Source organism: Rhinocladiella mackenziei (assembly GCF_000835555.1).
Source record: "Rhinocladiella mackenziei CBS 650.93 unplaced genomic scaffold supercont1.8, whole genome shotgun sequence".
Taxonomy (NCBI): Eukaryota; Fungi; Ascomycota; class Eurotiomycetes; order Chaetothyriales; family Herpotrichiellaceae; genus Rhinocladiella; species Rhinocladiella mackenziei.
This window is the reverse complement of record NW_013550597.1, coordinates 1,072,350-1,086,395: the sequence shown is the minus strand read 5'-3', so window position 1 is coordinate 1,086,395 and position 14,046 is coordinate 1,072,350. Positions and strand designations below refer to the sequence as shown.

The window sequence follows — 14,046 nt, the reverse complement described above, 5'->3', positions numbered from 1 at the left end:
GCATAGAGCTATTTGATCTGGTCGCCTGGGTTCTTGTTCGTTTGATTGAAAGAATGAAGTAAAACAAATGAGTGCTGTTTGTAGGAATAATAGATATGGCGAGGCTGAGATCCCCTAAAGCAGCGACGCTGCTTCGTGCAGCACGTGACTAGGCGTCAGGCTTCTTGGGATGGCTTGAGACGACTGGATCCGCGGATGCTAGTCCGGTTGCCCTGGATAGGCGCCCCGCGTCGTACCCCGAAGAGGCTGAGAGGCTGAGGGCCCAGGGTTGGTGCCAATAATACTCGGTAACCAGCGGGTGACTCCCTCCAACTGAGTGTGTTTGCGCTCACCGTAGAGTATTGAAATTCTGGACAATGGGCCCATGGGTGGCGCTGATATTAATGACAGGATAATTTTTCTTTGATGCTAATCTGGCATTCACTCCGTATACCATTTCACTTAAGCCGTTGGGCCAAGGGGTTTGCGCCATTATGAAGGGCGGTATTTGGTATTTATTTGGTACGCAACCGGCCATCACTATTGGCACTTAATCCTTGCACGACAACTTTTTTCTTAGGTGCGCTCGGGCTCACTCATTCACCTGTTTTCTTCTCCCTTTGCCTTTGTTCCTTTTCCTCTTCCTCCTCCTCTCCTCACCCTCTCGCCTCCCAAACAATTTGCTCGTCTACCGCAATAGCTGACATTGACTTGTCAAGTACGGAAAGACTCGAATTGTGCCAAAATTTACCCGGAATCTCCTGCCTCAGCCAGGTACGTCAACACAACTTTTTTCAGCCCTCCTCCCCTGCATATTCACCGCAGGTTCTCAGCCTCTACAGCACGTTCTCGGCATCTTCTCCGCGTTATATCATTATCTGCAAGAAACTCAAATTCTAATGATATCGAGTAGAAGGCAAGAGTGGACTAGGTGTACTGCTCCGTTCAAATATCTAGCAGATCGTCTCAGAAATCGAAAATAATTGTGACATTCTACTGATCAAAATGTCCCTTACTACCCAGTTCGCCTGTAGGTGTCATTGGTGGCGCAGCCACAAGAGAGCAAGGTTGGAATGCTGACCCGCAGGTAGTCCGGACTCTCAAAGGTATCGGCGTGGTCAACGGTGCACCAACATATGAGCCACTTCCCGCGTTTCAGAGGTACGTCTATATTACTTCCTCCAGTGTCAGTCGTGTTACTAATGTTGCGCACCGTAGACCGGAAGGAAATCTCCGTTGCTGCGCCTACTCACCTTGTGGTCGGTACTTTGCATGGGCCTCTCCTGAACAGTATGACCCCGGTAGACGTGGAAAGCTTGGGAAATTTCACTGACTTGAAAACAGGGTCAACATCATAAACGCCGATACCGGGGCAATAATCTCCTCTCTTCCGGCCGAGAATGTTTTCGAATTAGGCTTCTCGCCTTTGGGCACCTACATTATTACATGGCAACGCCCCTCCAAAGACGAAAACGGTGATGCGGTTAGGAACCTCAAAGTCTGGCTGGTCATTGATGAAAAGGCGACGGCAGAAGGTGTCGAAAAAGAGGCGATTGCCCGGTTTGTTCAAAAGTCCCAGACAGGTTGGAACTTGCAGTACACCTACGACGAAGCATTTTGCGCGAGAGTGGTCACAAATGAAGTCCAAATCTACCAGAGCCATGACTTGACAACTGTCTGGAATAAGATCCGGGTCGAAGGTGTGGCGGATTTTGCGGTTTCACCAGGAAAGAATCACGCCATTGCAGTCTTTGTGCCCGAAAGAAAGGTATGTCGCATACAACGTACCTTGACCGAGCCGAATCCTGATCTGTATATACAGGGACAACCAGCTGCCGTCCGAGTCTACAATGTGCCCAACTTCACTACTCCAATATCTCAGAAAAACTTCTTCAAGGGAGACAAAGTCCAACTGAAATGGAATGATAATGGTACTTCTTTGATTGTCTTGGCTCAGACAGAAGTGGATAAAACCGGCAAGAGTTACTACGGAGAGACCACACTTTATCTGCTCAGTGCAAATGGTGGGGTCGACTCGAGGATCGATCTGGGTTTGTCACTCTTCAAGTTCCATGTCGACCCACACCCCAGCTAACATCGTCTTAGACAAAGAGGGACCGATTCATGACGTCTCCTGGTCGCCCAAGTCGAACAGCTTCGCTGTGGTCTACGGTTACATGCCGGCGAAAACTGTCATTTTCAATGCCAAAGCACAGTCAGTCCATACATTTCCTCTCGGACCGCGAAATACTGTCCTCTTTTCCCCACATGGTCGTTTTGTGCTTGTGGCCGGTTTTGGGAACCTTGCCGGACAGATGGACATCTATGATTTGGAGAAACACTTCACCAAAATCTGTACCATCGAAGCAAGCAATGCCAGTGTGTGCGAATGGTCACCCGACGGTATACATGTCCTGACGGCAACTACCTCGCCCCGCCTCCGAGTTGACAATGGTATTCGCATTTGGCATGCCAGTGGCCCGTTGATGTACAACGAGGACATGAATGAGTTGTACCATGTCTGCTGGAGACCACAGCCGTCATCATCATTTCCGCTGGCCGCCAATCCATTCTCTCCAACTCCAGCGCCCCACAGCAGTGCCACGGAATACATGGCCGCACGCAAAACACCCAGCAAACCTGCGGGAGCGTATCGACCACCAGGTGCGAGAGGTCAAGTCACCCCCCTGGCTTTCAAACGTGAGGATGAGGGAGGGGCTGCGTTTGTTCGTGACGGCGTGTCGTCATTTCCCAGCAACGCCAATGGATTTGGTAAACCACGTCAACGCATTGTCCCAGGATCTGAATTTGTGGAAGAAAAAACCCCTCTGCCGCCTGGGGCGGCTCCTGGGGGTGGTGTCAGCCTAACAGGTACTGGAGAAGGAGCAGATGGAGAGCCGATGTCAAAGGCGGCTAAGAAGAACGCAAAGAAACGAGAGGCGAAGAAAGCTGCGGCCGCTGCCGCACGTGAACAGGCAGCGGCAGGTAACCTTGTCCCTGACCAACAACAAGCGGGAGGAAGGGGAAAGAGTCCCAGTCGAAGTCCGGATGGCCGTGGTCATCAACGCAGTCGAAGCAGAAATTATGTCCCTGCCCCAGGTCTTGAACCGCCAACTGGCCCTAAGAAGGAGCGCAGTCGGAGCAACAGCAGAAGACAACATGGCGATATTACGAACTCGGTTAATAGCCAGGCTAATGGTACCCCCAAAGGACCTGGAAATGCTCAAGGAACACCCAATCAGAAGCCTCGTGCTACCGCACCTACAAATATTAACACGACTGCACAGATCCCGCCGCCGCCTCCGGTACCACAGGGACAGGTCCCGCCAGAGTTGGAGGTTACTAGCCCGATGACTCCTGGAGGCAATCCCCAAGACAAAAAGATCCGTGGTCTTTTGAAAAAGATCCGAGCGATCGAGGATTTGAAGATGCGGTTTGCCGGAGGCGAAAAGTTAGAAGATACCCAGATGAGGAAGATTGCTAGTGAGGATGCTGTGAGAAAAGAATTGGTGGCTCTAGGATATAATGGATGAAATGACCTCAGAGTGTGCGCGGTGGTGTTAAGTCATCGAACAGCGGTTGTCGGTCGGCTCGTTCGTCTTTTCCACAACACAGAACACGCAAAGTCACCACCATCCGGCGGCATTTTGGCGGACTATCAACAGGCCGTGCAACGGTCTGCCGGGCACCAGACGTGATTTGCGACGCAAGGCCAAGATACGCATTTGTTCGGACCTCTTCTGCGTTGAAAATGTTCGTGCAGGCTTTTCATCTGGTACCAGACCATAGACAACGGACAATGGGGAACCGGTGGCGGGTTCCATCGAATTTCTTTCCCGGAGTTGTTGCCGTGCTTTATGTTACGCACGCGATCTCGCTGAACTCAACGGATTTGGGTGACCTATTTGCATAGCGTGGGAAATGGATCAGTTCAAGAGGGACATAGGCTACATGTCTACATGTCACAGACATGAACGCAATACGAGAGAAATATTAAACATTGTGACAAATAGCAATGATGTTTGGCAATGGACGGCGGCGACGACTTCGAAACAGGACAGGGTAGGATAGGGTAGGGGTGTAATTAGGGCAAGAAGAAATCTATCGAACCAAACCAGAAAGTAGTCGAAGACGCGTACCTTTCTTTTCCTTTCGAGGTCCGCCACCAGCATATGCCTGGGTCAAGCGAGGTCAATGATCAAGAAAAAAGGGAAAAACCGGAGTCAAAAGTCAATCAAAGCCAACAAAGGAAGGGGGAACGAATGGTGAATGAAATGTTGCAATGTATGCCGACGACGAATCATCCAGAACCGTGATACCTTCTTCCTAGTAATAAGAAGCAAGCGTTTTTGGACTTTACAACTCCGTCGGCACAGCACTCCTCGTCGATAGCTGAGATGGGGATCGAATTTCGAACGAATTGGAGGACAGTGTAAATTTGATTTCTCGCGAAGAATACTGAGCTAGACTCTAGGGTCTAGGTCCAAGGTATTGATCTCGCCTTGGGCTCCACCTTGCGTCGCGATTGTGAGGATAACAAGAGGAGAAGAAAAGGCTTAGAGAAGGTCCGGATAGACGGGTGCGAAGAGGGTGACAGAGAACAGGGAGATATTGAGCGGCTGCATAGAGGAGCGTGAATAGGCAAAAGAGGGGAGATAGGGAACTGGAGGGATTAATGTACCCTTTGGAACTAACAACAACAACAACGAAAAAAAGAAGGGGGGGTGGGTAACTGGGAGAGTGGATAGATTTGGAAGGAGAGGGAGGGAAAGAATAGAACAATGAATCATACCAGGACCCTGAGCTTGGCAATATGTAAACGTACACGTAAGGTATTTTCCGCAGCAAAGGCAATATAATTCCTGAGAACAAGTCAATGGACTTGTGTAGGTAGCTTTTGTAGTGCATTTTGTTGACAAGACCAGACCATGAGGACATGCGCTGTGCTGTGCGTTTGGCGCAGCATTTGCGACACGAACATAACGGATCGACGAGAACTCCGAGCTGAGGATTGAGGTTGAAATGGGAAAACGCACGAGCTGACTGTGTCGATACAGTGCAAATGCGGGCAGACCTCGAGCTGGATGTTCTGTGACTCCAAAGAGCAGGTGATGAGGTGAAGTGAAGTTGAAGACCCGTCGATTGAGAGTGTCTAAGTTGAAATCGTACTCAAAGCCGAATTCAGGGTTGTGATCAAGTAAAGATCCGTCTTTGCGGCATTGGAGCATCGGTCCGAAATCTAGCTCCACTACCGTGCTTCAAGGTTGAGAATTTAGCGGGCGTGGGCGACGCCATGCCAACATCTTCATCGTCGTTGTCGTCAATGCGGAGTCCCACGCTCTTACCAAACAGATTCATTGGCTTTGGTTTCGACGCAACGCTGCCAGCATCTCCAGTGCCCATGGCCGTGAGGATGCGATCCATCCCATCAACATCCAACTCGCCAGAGGCCAAGAGAGCTTGATCAGAGTTTTCGCCAACGAGGTTCGAAGGCCCTGATGTCTCCAATAGAGATGTCTGCGTCGCGGTGTCGTTTCGAGAGATGGGTTCAGATAACGGGTTCACGGACAGGATTAGACGGCGATCGGTTTGGATCAGGAAATTGGGTGTCCAGGATGCGGGAGCAGAGGATACCCCAAATAGACCTGGTGAGGGCTTCACTTCGTTGTGCTGGACTGGAAGTATGCTGAAAGAGCGTTGTTGTTGACTTCCTAATTGTACGGTAGGTAGTCGGACAGGCTTTTCATCGGATTTCCAGAATGAGAAAATTGAATGGACATAGACGTGCTCGCTCCCGTAGCTGAGGACGACGTGGTTATCGTACGGCAACCTTGTGATATGTTCTCCAACAAAGATGGTCCCAAACTGGTTGTTATGTTTCGATGCGACTGCATCTCGTTTTGCCCCTTGGAATAAACCTTCCGATCGAATTTTGCGAGTCGATGGTGTCATCGGAGCTAGTGAGCCTGAGACAGGCTGAGTCTGGGAATTTGATGATTTCTGCTTTGTTTCTCCTGAAGGGAAAATGTTGGATCGTATTGCAAACTTTGTTATTGATCCACCTTGTATGCCGGAGATGTTTGCTTGACCTCGGATTAGATTGCCACCCGCACCTGAAGACGTTGGCCCTATTGCTTCGAGATCCCAGATTCCCCATTCACCATCTTCAAGCAGTGCTATTATGGCACGACCACCGGCAATCCATTGAGCGTCGAGGACTCTTTTTCTTCTTTGGGCGAGGGTCTCACTGTCTTGGATGAACGAAGGTAAAAATGTCATGAGGAATTTTCCACGTTCGCTGCCCGATATTCTTGATGAACGAATGCTCGATGCTGAATCGGCCGTGGAAGAAGAACCTCTGCGGTCTAGAGTGTATGTTGGAAATATTTGAAACAGTTTGACGCATGAAGCTGCGGTGAAGGTGATCAAGAGGCTGGAATGTCGCTCTGCGGGATAGAAACAAGGATTGAAAGACAGCTTCGCACTCATGGATGTGCAACGTAGGTATTGCCTCCTGATGGGCAAAAAATCCTCCGGATTTGTAGAGATCTGGTTGTCATTTTGTAGTGGGAGTTGATGGACTAACAGCAATCCAGACCCAGTACATGACACAGAAGCCACCAACAGGGACCATCGCTGGGTATCTGACTCGGTAGACTTCTGGTGAGATTGTGATCGTGTCTGGGGTCGAATTTGTGACCGCTCCTCGCCTTCTTCTTGGCCACTTGAAAGATTTGCCGTATGGGTAATTGCTATATCAGATATGAATTCTTGATGAGAATTTGGACCGAAGATTTTCAGCGTATGTACATCCATCTTTGAAATGTCCTGACTTTCTGGAGCAGGAGGTTCGATGGGTGCAGATATGATTCGAATGGTAAGATCTGCGCAGGCGACAGCGATCACAATGCGTTCAAGGTAGATTGCAGGCCATGATTCTGGAGGAATCTGTTCGACATCCCTTGGAACCGGTGGAATCGCAACCCGTAACGCCGCTACTCCTAATGGTATGTCGACATATCGAATCACGTCCCGGTATGGCGCAGAAGGATCAACCTCCTCATCTTCCTCTTCAAATTCCGCAGGTTCTGCAGGTGTTTGTTCTGCTGCTGGTTCGTTGTCTTCTTCGTCCAAATCAATAATCATGCAGTCGGGCTTCGACATCTCATTGACTTTCGGAGGCGGGCCGTCTTTCTTGATGGGCTTGAAAGGCTTTCCAGCGTACCAGATGAGACGTAATCCTTGTTCGTGCCCATAAATTATGACTGTTGAGCCATTGGATGATTGGCGGGGATATACGTGCGATTTGTATGCTTGATGGGGAAGTTCATAGCTAAAATTCGTCAGTCACCGAACAGGAGACCGAATGGCAATTTACCTGAGCTGGTATCGTTCCTTTTGTCGAACCACCGAGCGATCCATGGTGCCTGTTGTTACAGGTGAAGTGGCAGCGTTGAGTGTACAGAGCAGACATACAAAAATTCGGAGAAAAAGCTGGGTCGCGTCAGAGCGCGTCAAGGATGCTCAACCTCACACTCACTCATCCACAAATTGACAACGCAACAACCGTGATACCCCGGCAATGTCGAGAGATGGCTAGTTGGCTCTATTTGACGAAAATATGCCTGACATCCGTCACTTCCTCATCACGACTTCAGAACAATGAGTTCAGTTCAGTCACTTGGTCTACATGAACCAAGTGCCTTGCATTACCTCGTGACAGAGTCGATTCTACCCTCTGATCCCCCAACTTCCCTCTATAATTGGACAGTTTCCCGGGCCCCGAACGACGATGGAACAGGCTTTGTCGACGAGGAACTCATCACTACGGAACACTGCGTGGTGTGGTCACGTAATGGGGTGATTAAAAGAGCATTGAACTTAAATGTGGAGGGTGAATCTATTCTACACGCCTTTGTCACAGAGTTTGGGGGTCCTGAAGAGAAGGACAACGTCAATGAGCAGGAGGATGAGAGTCCAAAGCCGTTGGAACGTGGTCTTGTCGTTGTCCTCAAGACTCAGGCTCATATATTCCTCCTCTCCGGTGATGGCTACGTTATTCCCCTTTGTTTCGAGGTCGAATCTGCTTTCCCTTTCCCATCCGGCTTCATTTTACAGCGAAAGCTGGGAGAAGATGAATCTGGTGGCCATCCTGTGCCTCCACAACATGATCTCAGCGTCATCAATGAGACCCTCACATCCATTGGGGGCAACAGCTCGAGACCCTCCCTGGTATTGCCAGGGGGACAATACTCGACTCCAAAGCTGATTGGCTCCAATGCCAATGGCATGCCACGCACATTCTCATTTACTGAGGTGATGTCAGAATTAGGTCTGGTTGTATGGAGTCCAAATCGAAAAGGCGAGACTCTCGATGACTGTAAAACACTTCCTCGAGTTGAGAGACTGATATTTGTTTCTCAATCTGACGAACTCGGGTTGTCTCGCAAAAACAGACAAGCGATCTGCATGGCTTTGAGCTTGAATGAGACAAATTCCTCTTTCACCATTTGGCACGTTGGACGTGATATGGTAGCCCCTCATCACGAGAAAAGGAGCAGCGACGCTGACAGCATCAAACCGCGAGCGTCTCTGAGGAAAAGTTCAAACATCTACGGACGAGACCCCGGTAGTCTCAGGGAGAGTCTTGGTGGATCTGGCCAGAACTATCCGGACGGGGCCCTCTTTTCCTCACTGGATGAACAAAAATCATTTCCAGCAAATGACCTAGCTTCTCAACTTGGTCCTGAATTTGGAGATGTGGGAGTTCAGACTAGGTCAGCTCGAAGGGTCAGCTCCATGATAGCGCGGACAAATTTAGGATCAGGAACTGATCGAAATACCTTTAATGACCTCGCAATGGGCCACACAGGCCGTCAGGCTCTTAACAGGACGGGCAGAAGAGGAGAATCAATTGGGAGTTTCAACGATCGACAAAGCTTTAGTTTTCGACGGAGGAGTTCGTTTCAAGCCAGCACATCTATTTTCAGCGCTGGAACCTCGTTTCTGGATGTGTCTGCTCGTGGGTTACTAGAAGAATACGATCCTCTACGTCAATCAATTCGACTTGAGGAAGACACCTTCGATGGCTCGGAAAGCAACTTACCAAGAGATATTGGGTTTTTTAAGGTGAAAAGTTTTCCCAGAGGACAAGGATCAGAGGATTCCAGTCCGGATGTGAAAGTCTTGACATTGAAGACTCCCGAAACCTTCGACAGGGGAAGCTTACGAACGAGAGACATCTATTTGTGTATCATGGACAAAAGTGTACAGGAGATGACCCTCGTCAAAATTCTTGTAAAATTTTATGTTCATGGGTCTCCTAGGAAAACGACACGTCCCAAAGAATCGTTTGAACTCAAAGCAACAGAGATTCGCCGGTTGTCTGGTATCAAAGATGCCTGCAAAGTTGTGGATGGCCCTATACAGCGGCTGCTAATACTAACACAATCACGTTCACAAATCGCAGCCTTGCAGCTCGAGGCACCATGGTCTCCCTCTTTTCGAGTGGACCTTCCCACAAGCTATGCGGTATTTGACCCATTTATGGGTTCACAAGCGTCTACTCCGAGGAAGGACAAAGATACTGGTATCAGAAGGGTGATTCCTGCAACGGAAGTGCAGGTTCAAGCCCTGCAAGATTCTGGATGCCCTGCACAGGTTCATGTGATTGATCATGAATCACGCCGACATACCGTACAATTTCGACTAGCACCTCGAGATCCCTTGGTTCTGGACATTCTTAAAATGTGTGACATGGTGTTGAACATGAACCAGCATGAAAGTCTAGTTGTTGCTTTTTGGGAAGTGTTTCGTTGGTTAAAGACCCAGAAACCAGCAGTGAACTCCGAATGGGTTGCCATTGTTGTTGTCCTGTTCTCTCTTGCTGTCCCCTTCACTAGTGACCAGATTGCACAATCTACACCTAGCCACCGACAGAAAAAGAGCACTCTACTTCGATCCAGCAGTGGAAGTGCGATTGACCTTACGAATTATGATGCCATGCATAATGAAGAGCATGATATGGCTTTCGAAGCTGGGATGCGTGGCCCAGCTTGGGACTGGCTCTCCCAAAGGCAGCCTCTTCATACTACCACAACGCCAAAATCAAGGAACCCAAGAGCAGCAAGCACGTCTCAATTCGGTGATAATCCCAACGACAAGAAGAACTCCTTCGTGATTAAATGCGTTGCTTTGGCGAGAGAATATATCCAGACGCCTACAGGTGAAAGTTCTCTGGGAGCAGAGGGCTATCTACCAACGTCGACCAACAAAGAAAGAGAACAACGCTGCAACGCTCTTCCAAGCATTCTTCTAGGTCTTCATCTTCTATATGAAGAGAGCAAGCTAAATATGACATCCAGTTCGACAATGAACCAGTCGAAAAACAACTTGGTCATGGTCATGGCTCAGGTTGGGCGCTGGATAGGATGGAAAGACTGGACAGCTGACGCCAATACTTATTATGAATTCGAGTCGACTGATGGGCCTAGTTGTCTTTTCGATCATTCGGTCATCGATGGCCTTCAAATGCCGGCGCAGCCATTTGAACCACCGTCAATCTATGATCATCTGGAGAAATGGATAAATGGCTGTTCATCCTCTCCATTCTTGACGTTGGCTAGAATATCCGGTGCCACCGAAATGGGCAACAGCGACGACCCAATCTGGCGGCAGACCGTTGAGTTAACACCCCGGACCATCGCACTTCTCTCATTCATGTATCAAGCAAGAGATCACATTGGAACTCAGCGGACAGTCGAGACATTGTCCAAAAGCGGAATCAATGGGCGAATCCTGAATACCCTCCCCGATGGTGTGGCTGCAGCTTTCTATCAAGCGATGGCATCGAAGCGAAACCAAATGAGCGGGAGAACGAATTCCGAGTGTCATGTTTTAAGGAGCGTTCCGGAAAAGCCAGCTAGTCATGACCACAAATCGTACTTTGCTCCAACACATGAAGCTTTAAGAGACTACCACAGTATCTGCTCGTCCGCTCTCGAGGCCGAGGCGCTTCAAAGGTGGGATGCATCTTCCGAGGCCGACCGACATGCCATCACAAAATTGATTTTCGATGAAGATCGTCGATTCCCAGAAGCCTCGAAACTTGTGAATCAGACCCGGCCGCCTGTAGTTGAATGTACACCAGAATCAGATTGGACTGAAGTCGATCTTTTGGAAGCGCAGAAAGAATTAGCGCAGCATGTTACTCGGCGAACATTATCTGTGGCAGCAGGACGAGGCATGATGCATTTCAATGCCCGAGTTCCTCTTTTGACTGAAAGAGTGCCAATTCCAGCATTCAGTCTACAGTGTATCATGAAATCTCGCAACGCTAATGAAAGTACTCAAGCAATGACATTCAGCGCCGATAAATCGTCCTTCACGGAAGAAAAGGTGTGTTGGGCGTTCTTCCATAACGGAGCAGCAACGGGGCTCATGATTTCGAACGATGCCAAAGGAATCGACACATCCTGGATTCTTTACAACAAGCCACCAGAACTGACGAATCGACACGCTGGATTCTTACTTGCTTTGGGCCTCAACGGACATCTAAAGACGTTGGCCAAGTGGGTGGCATTCAAGTATCTCACGCCTAAACATACCATGACATCTGTTGGCCTGCTTCTCGGACTGTCAGCATCCTTCCTTGGGACCATGGACACATTGATTACCCGTCTCCTCTCTGTCCATGTCACACGTCTCCTGCCTCCTGGTGCTGCTGAATTGAATCTCTCCCCCTTAATCCAAACCACGGGCATCATGGGGATTGGACTCTTGTATCACAATTCCCAACATCGTCGCATGTCTGAAGTGATGCTCTCAGAGATCGAAAACAACGACCCTGAAGAAGGCGTCTCCTCCGACGCCGTTCTTCGTGACGAAGGATATCGACTTGCGGCGGGATTCTCGCTTGGTCTCATCAACCTTGGCCAGGGCAAACGTCTCCACGGTCTTCACCACATGGGCGTTGTTGAACGGCTTCTCACCATCGCGGTAGGTACCAAGAATGTGAACATGGTCCACGTTCTCGACCGCGCTACCGCGGGAGCTGTCATGGCTATGGCTTTCATCTTTCTCAAAACCAACGACGAAGCCATTGCCCTAAAGGTCGACGTCCCAGACACACTGCATCAGTTCGACTATGTCAGACCAGATATCTTTCTGCTTCGAACACTGGCTCGACATCTCATCATGTGGGATTCGATCCAACCCACAAGAGAGTTCGTCAAGGCATCGCTCCCTGCACCTTATAGGTGGAAGGTAGACCTCGAATCCACAAAGTTCCTGAATTCGGAAGACATGCCGTTCTTCAACATCCTTGCAGGGACCTGTTTTGCCATCGGACTTAGGTTCGCCGGTTCTCAGCGCCACGACGTTCGCGGCCTTCTAGTCCGGTACCTCGACCAATTTCTTCGATTAAGTCGCTTGCCCGCGCGCAACTACGATGCACGCGTGACATTGAACAGCATCCGCAACTGTCTTGATGCCCTCGCTCTAGCTTCCGCATCCGTTATGGCAGGTTCGGGCGATTTATATGTCATGCGCCGCCTCCGCGCTCTTCACGGACGGACTGACAAAGACACGCCATTCGGAAGTCACCTTGCTGCTCATATGGCACTAGGCGCGCTCTTCCTAGCTGGAGGAACTCGGACGTTCGGCACCTCGAATCTTGCAGTCGCCAGCTTGTGCATTGCATTCTATCCTGTCTTCCCCAACGACATCCTTGACAATCGCGGCCATCTCCAAGCCCTGCGCCACCTGTGGGCTCTCGCCGTCGAAGGTCGATGCCTCGTCGCCCGGGACGGCGATGCAGGAGGTTCTGCCGTAGGCGGTACAACGGGTTTCATCCATCTCCAAGACGGCACGACCCGGTCGATACGCCTACCAGGCCTCATCCCCGAATTCGACGCCATAAAGTCCATCGAGGTCAAAGGTGAGGGCTTCTGGGATAGTTTCGTTGATTTCGCCAACCATAAGTCCGCAGAATACAAAGCACTCAGACAGGACATCAAAGCCGAAAACGCCGTCAACATCTACCTACGCCGACGACCGGCCTATGACAGACCGCCTCAAGACCTCTTGACGGCCGAGCTGCAGGCTAGAAGCGGGGCAGAGGGTATCCCAAGCGTGGATCCTAATGCTGGCGCTTCGTATGCGTATGCATATGCCAGTGGAAGCGGTGGTTCGGGTCCGAGTACATTGTCCAAATCAGTAAATCCATTCGAATGGCTCTTTGAACTCGATTCAATGAAGGGATTCGACCATGCGGAACGAGCGTTGGTTCTTGGTCCAACGCCCATGGGTGATTGGAATAGACGAGACCTGTTGCAGACCACCGTGGTAGATTCGAGACTCGAGTTCGAAAAAGGCATTCTTCCCCCCGGTGACATCGATCCAGAGGATCCTGTTCATGCGTCGAGCGTATCTACGTCTTCGCATAGTGAAAACAACAAGACATCAACGTCATCCTCGTCAATGAGCAAGGACAAACTGTGGCAACTCCGTTTATTGTTCGCCTGGTTTGATCGATGGGAGAGAGAGGACGAAGAAATTCAGCAGCAACTGCCCGATGATGGGTCCGGACAGTCTGAAAGTCTTCCTCCAGATGCGAACCGGGATGTCGACGGCGATGAGAGCAAATGGTTCAATTCCTCCGGAGGGACATGGTTGCGCAAAGAAGTCATTGAGCGCCTGAGGTGGAGAGTGTGGAACATGGCCACTGGTGGCGATGCTGACAACGAGGAGGTTGAAAGACGAAGATGAACAATGATAATAGAATACAGCCATGTTGAAATTCACAATAGATGGAGCATCGAGGCTGAGTTTGTAGAACAGGGACGAAGAAGTACACCAGTAGTGCGTTTTGTTCATGACCTCATCGCAATCGTAATGGGTCACTGTTAGGCTCAGGGTTGGATTTTCACAGTCGAGAATTGAGGAAACAACAGATTTCTGCACAAAAAATCTCCATACCGATCAATTGGTAAAGTAGGACCCTGAGAAAAAGTCGTGAATATTAAACATTAAATATCAAAATATCGGACACCGAAATGATTATGGTGG

At 49.7% G+C, this 14,046-nt stretch overlaps 3 protein-coding genes across 3 annotated transcripts; 2 read left to right on the top strand and 1 right to left on the bottom strand.

Moving 5' to 3' along the window:
• Nucleotides 1–984: 984 nt before the first annotated feature.
• On the top strand, nt 985–3,512 carry Z518_10000 (uncharacterized protein; the record flags this gene model as incomplete). The annotated part of the gene is made up of 6 exons (XM_013412617.1): nt 985–1,009; nt 1,071–1,140; nt 1,198–1,269; nt 1,324–1,747; nt 1,802–2,030; nt 2,086–3,512. The coding sequence occupies 6 exons, from the start codon at nt 985–987 to the stop codon at nt 3,510–3,512; spliced, it is 2,247 nt and encodes a 748-aa protein (XP_013268071.1).
• A 1,660-nt stretch (nt 3,513–5,172) lies between these two features.
• Z518_09999 (uncharacterized protein) lies at nt 5,173–7,401 on the bottom strand (the record flags this gene model as incomplete). The annotated part of the gene is made up of 2 exons (XM_013412616.1): nt 5,173–7,312; nt 7,358–7,401. The coding sequence occupies 2 exons, from the start codon at nt 7,399–7,401 to the stop codon at nt 5,173–5,175; spliced, it is 2,184 nt and encodes a 727-aa protein (XP_013268070.1).
• A 240-nt stretch (nt 7,402–7,641) lies between these two features.
• Nucleotides 7,642–13,746, top strand: Z518_09998 (uncharacterized protein; the record flags this gene model as incomplete). Its single annotated transcript, XM_013412615.1, has 1 exon — nt 7,642–13,746. One exon carries the CDS (start codon nt 7,642–7,644, stop codon nt 13,744–13,746), a length of 6,105 nt encoding a protein of 2,034 aa, XP_013268069.1.
• Nucleotides 13,747–14,046: the final 300 nt, after the last annotated feature.